General features: G+C 43.8%; 1 protein-coding gene across 3 annotated transcripts in view; it reads right to left on the reverse strand.

The window, feature by feature from the left end:
• MIER1 (MIER1 transcriptional regulator) overlaps window positions 1-12372 on the reverse strand; it is a 37150-nt gene that overhangs the window by 5697 nt on the left and 19081 nt on the right. For 2 of the 3 annotated variants that reach the window (XM_063406886.1, XM_063406884.1), the window contains 7 exons: window positions 8485-8617; window positions 6637-6701; window positions 6163-6235; window positions 4393-4544; window positions 3675-3756; window positions 2202-2296; window positions 1406-1533 (listed from right to left, as the gene is read on the reverse strand). In XM_063406886.1, the coding sequence (XP_063262956.1) occupies window positions 1406-1533; window positions 2202-2296; window positions 3675-3756; window positions 4393-4544; window positions 6163-6235; window positions 6637-6701; window positions 8485-8617 (728 nt within the window). The remainder of the gene's footprint in view (window positions 1-1405; window positions 1534-2201; window positions 2297-3674; window positions 3757-4392; window positions 4545-6162; window positions 6236-6636; window positions 6702-8484; window positions 8618-12372) is intronic. The other variant, XM_063406885.1, reaches the window with a different exon arrangement.

Genomic DNA, 12372 nt, shown 5'->3' on the forward strand with positions numbered 1-12372 from the left:
GGGAAAATGGAATATAGGGGGAAAATAGGGGAGAAATGGAAAATAGGGGGAAAATGGAAAATGGGGGGGAAATGGAAAATGGGGGAAAAATGAAAAACAGAGGGGAAAATGGAATATAGGGGGAAAATAGGGGAGAAATGGAAAATAGGGGGAAAATGGAAAATGGGGTGGAAATGGAAAATAGGGGGGAAATGGAAAATACGGGGAAAAATAGGGGAGAAATGGAAAATAGGGGAAAAACGAAAAATAGAGGGGAAAATGGAATATAGGGGGAAAATAGGGGAGAAATGGAAAATAGGGGGAAAATAGAAAATAGGAGGGAAATGGAAAATAGAGGGGAAATGGAAAATGGGGGGAAATAAGGGAGAAATGGAAAATAGGGGGAAATGGGAAATAGAGGGCAAAATGGAATATAGGGAGAAAATAGGGGGGAAATGGAAAATGGGGGGAAAAGAGGGGGGAAATGGAAAATAGGGGGAAAATGGAAAATAGCAGGGAAATAAAAAATAGAGGGGAAAATGGAAAATAGAGGGGAAATAGGGGGGAAATGGAAAATTGGGGCAAAATGGAAAACGGGGGGGGAAAATGGAAAATAGAGGAAAAATGGAAAATGGGGAGGAAATAGAAAATAGAGGGGAGAAATGAAAAATGGGGGGAAATAAAAAACCGGGGGAAATGGAAAATATGGGGAAAATAAACCCCCAGGAGATGGAAGGAGAGGGGCAGCCAGACAGTCCCTACCAGGTAAGAAACTCTGTAACATCCACAAAGCCCCTGATGGCAACTCTGGGTGTCCCAGAGCCCTGAAATGTTTGGAGAAACAAGAATATTCCAAAGAAGGATCAACAGAGGAGCCAGGAAGAAATGAGGAATGAAAATAAAAGTAAAAAAGTTTGGCAAGAGGCAGTGGAAAGAGTGGGCCAGGCAAATCAGAGCTTTGGAATGAAGGGCAGCAGAACAAGCTGGGAATGCAGCTCTGCTCACACATTCCCTCTTTCCTCAGCTGGGATGGGAATGGGAAAAGGAGCTTTGGATACCCCAAATCTGGCCAGAATGATGGACAAAGAATGCACCACAAATTCCACCTGAAACCATGTGGGATTCATGCTTTTGGAGAAAATATATTTAATTCAAACAAGCATTCGAAAGAAAAACCTGCTGACATTTGAAAAGAAACCAAATCAAATCCTAACAAAACTCAAGATAAAATTGGTCCCCGGTGCAAAGTGTTGGCCTTGCTCCAAATAAATGCATTTTACACATTATTTATACACACTTTGGACATTTTTTTTCACATTCTGGCTGTTTTCCTGCTGCAAATTGGGCTCTGAATCCCCGGATTTCCAGCTGAGAGCAGGCCAAACCCAAGATTTAACCCCAAGAGATGAAACGAGGCCCATCTTACGTGACCCCGGGGTGCAGGTTGTATTTCTTCTTCCCGAAGCGGGTCTGCTGAGCGAAGAAATCGTAGCGCTCCGACTTCTTCCACATGTAGTAGAAAGCCACACACTCCCCCACGGAGCGCGTGCGCACCTGGCAGCAGAGCCAGCAAGGTCTGGGTGAATTTAAAGGCATTTCTGGGCCCCAAAATCCAGCATTTACAGCAAAAAAAAAATCAAAAAACACTGGGAAATTCCAAGTCAAAGCTGCTTGGAAGAGGGGAAATTCTTGGCTTGAAATTTCGAATTTTTATGGAAGTTATGGGGTTATTTTATGGAAATAGAAATTAACGGTGTTTGTAAAGATTGGAGATCTTAGGGAAGGAGCAGCTCCAGAAGGAAAATTCCAAGGGTGTCCAGAGTCTCTCCAGCCCCCAGGGAAGCAGCTCTTCCCACAGGATTTTTGCAGGATTTCTGCACTTCCAGTTATAAATTCTGGGCTTTGAGAAACCCAGAAATCCAAATTAAATCCAAATCAAATCCAAACCCAATTTGGATGTAAATACTGGGAAAAAATTCCTCCCTGGATCCAGCCCTGGAGGTGTCCAAGGCCAGGCTGGAGAAAGTTGGGATAATGGAAATGTCTTTTCCCATGAGATCTTTAAGGTCTTTTCCAACCCAAACCATTCCAGGGTTTTGTGATTCCACAGCAAAAATTAAATAATTTTGTCCATTTCTTTATGAAGGAAATGAAGGGCAAAAATTTATTCATAACTGCTTTGTCTTAAAATGTAAAAAGGGAGAATTGCATTTAAAATTTACCTTATTTGCCTGAATCACATGGAAGTCCTTGCCATAGACTTTCAGCCCTTGTTCAAAGTTCCTGCACTCCTCTTCTGTCCACACAGATAATTCTTCTACAGGAAAATCAAAAATAAAAGGCAATAAAGAAAATAGGTCCTTAAAAAGGCACTAAAAGGCACTGAAGTGACAGAAAAGATCTGGGATGAGCTGGGTCCTTTCTCCAGCTGCTGATTCCATAGGAACCACCCCCAGGAATTTCCCTTTTTATTATAAAAATGGGAATTTTCCCTTTGAAGGACACGATGGAAAATGGGAGGAGCTGCTTTGGAGAGACTGACCCTGATGTGGCCTCACTGACCCTCCAGATCACCAGGAAATAAAGGTTTAAAGGAGGGGGAGAGCAAAATAATCAGGATTTTAAATGTTACATTTTGTAAAATCAAAGGTTTATTTGCTCCTTTATTGAGAATTATTTCGTTTTACATATCAGGGGTTTTAATGTTATTTTTGGAAAATAAAAGATTTATTTGCTCCTTTATTTAGGATTATTTCATTTTATGTATCAGGATTTTAATGTTATATTTTTGTAAAATCAAAGGTTTATTTGCTCCTTCATTTAGGATTATTTCATTTTATGTATCAGGATTTTAATGTTATATTTTTGTAAAATCAAAGGTTTATGTGCTCCTTCATTTAGGATTACTTCTTTCTATGTATCAGGGTTTTAATGTTATATTTTGTAAAATAAAAAGTTTATTTGCTCCTTTATTTAGGATTATTTCATTTCATGTATCAGGGATTTTAATGTTATTTATGTAAAATAAAAGGTTTATTTGCTCCTTTATTAAGAATTATTTTATTTTACCTATCAGGGGTTTTAGTGCTACACGTTGGAAAATAAAGGGTTAATCTACTCCTTTATTTAGGATTATTTCATTTTTTATATCAGGGATTTTAATGATATTTATGTAAAATAAAAGGTTTATTTGCTCCTTTATTGAGAATTATTTCATTTTACATATCGGGTTTTAATGTTATTTTTGGAAAATCAAAGGTTTATTTGCTCCTTTATTTAGGATTATTTCATTTTATGTATGAGGATTTTTAACACTACACTTTGTAAAATCAAGGGTTAATTTGCTCCTTTATTTGGAATTGTTTCCTGTCTCGTGCTTGTTGCATTCACTGTGATGACTGAGAGGTCCAGGAGAGCACAATCAAATACCTAAAAAATGCTCAGTTGAGCTGTTAAGAAGCAATTTTCAATGTGAAGTTGCTGCTGAAGTCCCAGAAATTTTTATCAAATATGGCCAGGAAGTGAATTTCCACTTCTGCTAATTCCATTCTCCCACAGAACAATGAGAGATCCACTCAGGCTGCATTTAAATGAAGCTTAAATGAAATTTCTGAGCCTGCTGACACAAATCCCGAAGTTGGGTGAGAAATAAAATGGAAATTTGGGAAATAAACTCCATTTCAGGGCACGCTCACCTCTGGCTGCTTTGACATTAAACCTCAGCCTCCGTAAGGATTCCTCAGTGTCAAAATTGCACTTCACCAGCTCATAGAGGGCCTGCAGAGAGGAAAATCCACATTTACCACCCCAGAGAGCTCCCAAACCCTGCTGTGCCACGCTCAGAGAATCCCTGACACCTCCTCAGATCAAAAATAAACCCTGGGGATGAACCAGTGTAATTTAAGATGTATTTACTGTGTTTCAACTTCCACATCTCTATTTACAGAACAAGAAAATGCCCAAGCAAAGCACTGCAACTTTTTTATCCATTCCACACATTTGTAAAATTGATGGAGAGGGTTTTTTGAAACTTTTGCATCCACTACACACATTTTTAAAATTTATGTGTTGGGGGTTTTTTGGGTATGAATAAAAAATTAAGTGCACATTCATAGAGAATTTGATCATTGAAAAATTCTGTACCTGAGAGAATGAATTCATACAAATATATACATATAATATATATATAAAATTTTATTTATTTTCTGTTCTATATTTATTTTATATAAAGCAACATTAAGCCCAAGTGAACAGTTTACTATTCACTGAGAGGTAAAAACCTCATCAAGTTTCTATTTCCACAAGGAACCATAAAACGGTTTCAACCCCAATTTCACCTCTTGGGAGTAAAATTAAAGACAAAGACGATTAATTCTAGAAAATGAACTCAATATTGTGGTTCTTTTTCCATACCTGCTCATTGTCTTTGATGTGAGAGCCCTCAGGAATTGCATCCAGGCCTTTCTCCTCCCCCGTGCGCCTCGAGGCTTCGTTGAGGAATTCTATCACTTTATCCTCTGGTAAAAAATCAGGATTCCAGAGCAGCTGGTCATCATTTTCATACACTGGATAAACCCAGGGAAAACACAAGCAAACAAAAGAATTACCATCAAATAAAATAGTTATAAAGGTGTTTATTGTCTCTGGTCAGCCTTGGGAGATCACTGGAGCACCGTTAATCTGGAATACACCTCATGGATGCAGGGATCCAAATGACCTTGAGTTTGGACTTTGCCTTCAAGTCCCTGGCATGATCTGGGTTCTGGATTATGGAACTCATCCTGCAGCTCCAGAATTTTCATCTCCACCTTTTCCAGAGCTCTCACAGGAGCCTGAGGGCAGGGAAGCCACAATGAACTGAAATTAATGGAGAAATGTGGTCCGAGGGAGATATCACCTGATTTTCCCAGTTTTATTTTTGAGCCAAGCTTTGGACTGTAGTAAAACAAAGTGAAATTCTGGCTATTAAAGTAGGAAAATATCCAGACTTTGTCTGTGGGCTTCAACAACCTGAGAAAGAGCAGCAAGAAAGGAATTTGAGCACTGATTCCAAGAGGAGAGCTTGGGAAAGCACGCTCAGCACAGGGAGCGAGCTCTGGGGGAGCTCAGAGAGGAATCTCCACTCGGAAAAAGTATTTTATCATGGAAATAAAGAGAAACAAACCCCCAAAAGGAGTAAAGAAAATGACTGAATGTCTTGCAAAGAGAGCAGCTTCGTTTCACCCAGGACACACTTCGGGAACAGCTGCCAGGAGTTTTCTGGGAGGTTTTTGTTCCAGAGGTCCCAACTCTGCTGATGTTTGGCTGCTCATTCAAGAAAAAAAAGAGTTCTAGGAACCTTCAGAGAATCCTGGAATGGTTTGGGTTGGAAGGGACCCCAAAAATCATCCAATTCCATGGATTCCACTGGGAGGAGGGAGCTCTGCTGCCCCAAGTTGCTCCATGCCCAGCCTGGCCTGGGAACTTCCAGGGATCCAGGGGATAATTCCAGGGGAATCCACAATTTCTCTGGGCAATCAGATAACTGAGCACCAGCTTGGATTCCAGGAAGGCTCCAGGTTTTGTGGTGGTTATTTAAAAACTCAATTACACAAAACTACATTAAAAAAAATTCTCATTGACCTGCAGTGTGAGCAAACTCTCAGGAACGGGCTGAAGGAGCAGCAGAATTTCCTTTTTTCCAGCAGAATTTTTCTTTTCTGCTCCCAGCTGGATCTGCCTTTCCTGACAGCATCCAGCCAAAGCCTCTGCTTGGGATGAGGGGAAAAACTTCTGGGAAAAAAATTCCACAACAGCAGAACTTTTTATTCCTGATTGAAGAGGTGCAAGAATTGAAAACCAAGGCTGCTGGTGGCATTTTGCCCTTTGAGTGTGATAATCCAGGTCCAGCAGAACAATTTCTCCATTATCTGTTTTATTTTACATAAAAGAAATCTGTAAGTGAAGAGGTTGCAGCTTTTGTGGATCCCTAAATCAGAATTCAGGGGTTCAAGAGGCACCAGGCCAAGAATAAAATCCTTTTTTTCCCCTTCTTCCAGCTCTGCTGAAGTACAGGATGAGCTACAATTTGATGATGGTGGCTCTAATTGTCACTCATTTATTAAGACACACGACATCAATCCAATCTTTTCCTTCTCCTAATTAGACATGAATCCCAAACAGCAACAAATGGTCAAATCTCACCTTTTTCATTCTCTTTGTATTTGCAGGTGCCAGCTGGAATTTCAGCTTGAAACATAGAGCCCACCATGATTTCCTGGTTGGAAGGAAAAAGGAGAAGTGAAGCAACCCTGAGATTTTTTGTTAGCAAACACGAGCATGACCACATCTTTTTTCCTTCCCTCTTAAAACTTTCATAGTTTAAAATCTAAAAATGCAATTAGCAGGTTCAAAATTTAAAACAACTATGTGGAAATGGATTTTTGACTGTTTGGGGAGCATTTAAAGACTTCTCATTAACAAAACTCTCCTATTTATGAGGAAAAACTGCAGAGGATTCAGGTGCTCCACAGAGCTCAGAGTTAATAATTAATTACAGATTAAGTAATTATTCATGATCATTAGGATTATTTAGTATTTAGGATTAATTTAATGTTATTTATGTAAAATAAAAGCTTAATTTGCTGCTTTATTTAGCAATGTGGGCTGAATATTTACCTTTTTCCAGTCTTCTGAGGGAATATAATCTTCATCTTCTTCAGATTCCTCCTCTATTTCACTATCTGCAAGGAATTTTGCAGACATTTAAGGGCAGCAGAGCCCAGCAGCCTCCAGCCCTGCTCCCTCCCTCCTTATCTCACCCCCAGCAGGGCCAGGGACACTTTTGGGGACAACATTCACGGGTCAGCAGTGACAAGATTAAAAAATGACCCACCCACGTTTGGATTGAGATACAAGCCAGGCTCTGAGAAATTGAGACATAAATAAACACGTCCCTAGTTTTTGTTACAAAATCCAAATTTCTTTTCCTTCAGCTTTGAATCATCCCCATCCAAGTTTATTCTAAATTTTTGTGGGAATATTTTTGTGGGTTTCAACCCCTTTTCCATCAGCTCAGGCTTGGTTGCTGCTGTTATTTTCCAGCACTTCCAGGAGATTATTTGGGATAAGGACTGGCAGGAGCATTAAGCTCTTTATGATCCAGCCCAGCTGCCTTTCACAAGGTGCTGGTTCCTGTACAGGACGTGATGCAGCAGCATTAAAATTATTTATACATTAAATTACATTTTCTGCACAGCTGAAAGCTGTGAAAAACCCCAAACCTAATGCAATACACTTGAATTAAGTGAATTCTGTGCCTAAAAATAGGAATTCATTGAAGATATTTGCAATCCTCTGCACAGCTACACATTTGAAGATTGTTCATTTAAATTTAAAGGTTCCTTGGTAATTTTGGAATTTGTTCATTTAAATTTAAAGGTTCCTTGGCAATTTTGGAATGCATTAATTTAAATTTAAAGGTTCCTTGGCAATTTTGGAATTTATTTATTTAAATTTAAAGGTTCCTTGGCAATTATGGAATGTATTAATTTAAATTTAAAGGTTCCTTAGCAATTTTGGAATGTATTAATTTAAATTTAAAGATTCCTTGGCAATTTTGGAATTTGTTCATTTAAATTGAAAGGTTCCTTGGCAATTTTGGAATTCGTTCATTTAAATTGAAAGGTTCCTTGGCAATTTTGGATTTAAATAAACTACAAATTAAAAATTGCATTTCTCCAAAGTTGTAACTCATAATTATCAAGTGTGAGGTATGGTGAGGAACCTTTTGTTTGTTCAAACACAGAACAAAAGGAATTTCAAATAGCAACAGCCACTTTCATTGAAGAAAGATAAATTATCTGCAGCCCAAAAGGGTCAGATCCCATCAGGGGAGATTCCAGGGAAATCAGAGTTCGAGGGGATGTGAAATCAATTTGTAAACAAAATAAGAATGAAAATGATCAGTTCAATGCTGGCAACAGAATCAAAAGTGGAATTTTTGAAGCAAATTTTCCTCTTTGTGACCTGCCCCCTCCATTCTTTAAGGGTTAACAATTCTTGGCCTTTCCCAGATTTTATTGTTCTTCTGTTTCTGAGGAAATCTGTGTTTTATTTCTAGGAATTTCAGTTGATTTTTCCCTTCAGGTGGACTCTGAGCCCCTTTGGATGAGGACAGAGCCCAGGCTTTGGCAAATAACCAGAGCACACCAATTAAGTTTAAACCGCAAAATTTCAATTTTCAATTTTCAAATTTTCATTTTTCCCCCTAAATATCATCCTTTCTTGTAAAACCAAGAGGGTTTTTATCTCCTGTCCTCCCACAGAGCCAGCAGAGCAGCTTTAGCCCTCAGCTAAACCCAGGACTTCTCTTTTTTGTCGTTTTGAGCACAGTTCTGAGCAGCAGCAGCAGCACGAAGAGGAGAACTCGGTATTTTTAGGGAACACCATGAATTCCTGGCCCAGAGCACTGGTTTAACTGGAGCTGAGCTGGGAGTTCTGGGCTGAGCACTGAGCTGGACTCACTGGTATCGAAATATTTACAGCGCCGAGGGCGAATCATCTCCTGGGGGTCCTGGGAAGCCACCGAGGGCGCCGGGTCATCGTTGGAGGATTGGGTCTCATCTTCCTGCCCTGAGGAATCTTTGATGGTCTCCTCCTGCCACAAAATAAAACAAAAATCAAACAGGGAAAATAATCAGCAGCTCAGCTCTCGCTGGCAGTGATAAATCTGATTTTGGCTGTATTTTTGGATTATCGATAGATCAATCCCCAAATCTTTTTTATTTGTGGCTTGTCCAGGCTGAGCCACCACAAATGTTATTTTTTAATGTGTGAATACATTCTGAGGTTGTTTTTTAAGTAGGTAAAACTTAAATATTTGCTTTTTTTAATCCTTGTGGTTTTTACTGAATTTCATTTCACTTGGAATTTTACTTTGGTCTTAAAAGCCCTTTGTTAAGAATTTTCAAGAAAAAGGGGAGAGATTTCCATTCAGATGGAAATGGTGCCTGCCATAAAAATCCGTGTGAGTTGAGTGGTTCAACCCCACAGAACAGCAGGGCTGCCTCAGTACATTGAGTCAAGACCAAAAATTAGAATAAATTCCTTTATTAGAATAAATTCCTTTATTAGTAACATTTTAATGTGTGAATATATTCTAAGGTTGTTTTTAAGCAGATCAATAGAACAGCCAGACTGTAACAAATCAGAAATATGAACCCAAATTAAATCCTAATCTTTGCTTTTTTAATCCTTGTGGTTTTTACTGAATTTCATTTCACTTGGAATTTTACTTTGCTCTTTAAAGCCTTTCTTAGGAATTTTCAATAATAAGGGGAGGGATTTAGATGGAAATGGTGCCTACCATAAAAATCCGTGTGAGTTGAGTGGTTCAACCCCACAGAACAGCAGGGCTGCCTCAGTACATTGAGTCAAGACCAAAAATTAGAAAAAATTCCTTTATTTGTAGACAAACCACCACAACCATGGGAATTATTACAAGCAGAGAAGATAAAAATTAGCAATGTATTTTTAAATGCGTTTTTGGTGCTTCCAAGGCTGCTGTTTGGGTGTTTTGTGTCTGTGCTGGACACAGAGGCTGTTTGTGGTGAATCTGTGCACCTCCAGCAACCACCAGAGCATTGTCACATGTGCAGCTTAAAGCAGATTAAAAATAGAAGCCAGCTAAGTGCAGGGAGCTAAATGGGCTGAGAGAGACGGAGCAGGGAAAGCTTCAGTGATTCCCACAATTATTCCACCCCCACAGCTGCTTTTGGTGCCTGCAGCACCTCAGGGCCCAGCCCAGGGCCCTGAAATCCAACTGGGATGGACTGGGGAGGGCCTGATCCCAGTGCAGGGCTGAACTGGGATGGATTGGGGAGGGCCTGATCCCAGTGCTGGGCTGGGATGGACTGGGATGGATTGGGGAGGGCCTGATCCCAGTGCAGGGCTGAACTGGGATGGACTGGGGAGGGCCTGATCCCAGTGCAGGGCTGAACTGGGATGGACTGGGGAGGGCCTGATCCCAGTGCTGGGCTGAACTGGGATGGACTGGGGAGGGCCTGATCCCAGTGCTGGGCTGAACTGGACTGGGGAGGGCCTGATCCCAGTGCTGGGCTGGGATGGACTGGGGAGGGCCTGATCCCAGTGCTGGGCTGAACTGGGATGGACTGGGGAGGGCCTGATCCCAGTGCTGGGATGGACTGGGGAGGGCCTGATCCCAGTGCTGGGATGGACTGGGGAGGGCCTGATCCCAGTGCTGGGCTGAACTGGGATGGACTGGGGAGGGCCTGATCCCAGTGCTGGGCTGAACTGGACTGGGGAGGGCCTGATCCCAGTGCTGGGCTGGGATGGACTGGGGAGGGCCTGATCCCAGTGCAGGGCTGAACTGGGATGGACTGGGGAGGGCCTGATCCCAGTGCTGGGATGGACTGGGGAGGGCCTGATCCCAGTGCTGGGCTGGGATGGACTGGGGAGGGCCTGATCCCAGTGCTGGGCTGGGATGGATTGGGGAAGGCCTGATCACAGAGCTGGGCTGAACTGGGATGGACTGGGGAGGGCCTGATCCCAGTGCTGGGCTGAACTGGTGTGAACTGGGCCAGCCCTCCTGAGGGGCAGGAAGGTGCCAGCTCTGCACTGTCCCCCTGGAGGGTGGCCCTGCAGGGACAGGGGTGGCTCCTCCGTGGGACACAGGGACAGCACAGGCAGGGCCTCCCTCAGTGCTGCACAGCCCTGAGGACACCAGGATGGACTCTGTGCCAGGAGGGGACAGTGAGGACACGGGGGCAGTGAGGACACGGGGGGCAGTGAGGACACGGGGGCAGTGAGGACACGGGGGGCAGTGAGGACACGGGGGCAGTGAGGACACGGGGGGCAGTGAGGACACGGGGGGCAGTGAGGACACGGGGAGCAGTGAGGACACAGGGGGCAGTGAGGACACAGGGCAGTGAGGACATGGGGGACAGTGAGGACACAGGGGACAGTGAGGACACGGGGAGCAGTGAGGACACAGGGGGCAGTGAGGACACGGGGGACAGTGAGGACACAAAGGGCAGTGAGGACACGGGGGACAGTGAGGACATGGGGGACAGTGAGGACACGGGGGACAGTGAGGACATGGGGCAGTGAGGACACAGGGCAGTGAGGACATGGGGGACAGTGAGGACACGGGGGGCAGTGAGGACATGGGGGACAGTGAGGACACGGGGGCAGTGAGGACACAGGGGACGGTGAGGACACGGGGGACAGTGAGGACAGGGGGGACAGTGAGGACACAGGGCAGTGAGGACACGGGGGACAGTGAGGACACGGGGGGCAGTGAGGACACGGGGGACAGTGAGGACACAGGGGACAGTGAGGACACAGGGGACAGTGAGGACACAAAGGGCAGTGAGGACACGGGGGGCAGTGAGGACACAGGGAAGTGAGGACAGGGGGGACAGTGAGGACACAGGACAGTGAGGACACAGGACAGTGAGGACACGGGGGCAGTGAGGACAGGGGGGACAGTGAGGACACAGGGCAGTGAGGACACGGGGGACAGTGAGGACACAGGACAGTGAGGACACGGGGGCAGTGAGGACACAGGGCAGTGAGGACACAGGGGACAGTGAGGACACAGGGGACAGTGAGGACACAGGGGACAGTGAGGACACGGGGGCAGTGAGGACACAGGGAAGTGAGGACACAGAGGGAAGTGAGGACACAGCAGGAAGTGACACTGCTGGAACAGCACCAAGCTCCACAAAATGAACCCTTGGGCCTTAGTTTGGTTCTGCACAGGATTGCTGAGGCTGGAAAAGCCCTCCAGGATCATCCAGGCCAAGCTGGGCCCCATCCCCACCTTGTCACCAGCCCAGAGCACCAAGTGTCACATCCAGGGGCTCCTCGGGCACCTCCAGGATACTCCAGCCCCTTCCAAACCCTGGCCACGCTTTCCATGAGGAAATTCTCCTGAAAGAATCTTCCCTGAAGGAATTCTCCCTGCACCCTTCACGTTACACAAGTTTCTCCCCGCTCCTGATCCAGTCTAACTCTGGATCTTCCTTCTGAACTGTTCAACCCCCACAGAGAACAATTCTCTCCAGCATCTGTCACAGCAGCCTGGAAATCCCAGGACTTCACTCCCTGACTCACATGTGCCATTCCTCATCCCTTGTGGCATTCCAGGGATTCTAAAATAGGGAAAGGTACAAAGAGCCCAGAATGGATCTTTTTTAAAGCCACAATAGGAAATGAAACCTCCACTGACGCCTCAGCTTTCGTGTCACTGACAGTTCCAAGGGTTTGGATCTTAATGGAATTCAGGAGGCAGCAGCTGTGCCCATGACAGCATTCCACATTCCAAACAGAAAAAACCTCTTTTTTAAAATCAGAAAATTATTTGAAGAGAACACAGAAAAGGCATTTGAA

This window comes from Prinia subflava, chromosome 10, assembly GCF_021018805.1.
Source record: "Prinia subflava isolate CZ2003 ecotype Zambia chromosome 10, Cam_Psub_1.2, whole genome shotgun sequence".
Lineage (NCBI taxonomy): Eukaryota > Metazoa > Chordata > Aves > Passeriformes > Cisticolidae > Prinia > Prinia subflava.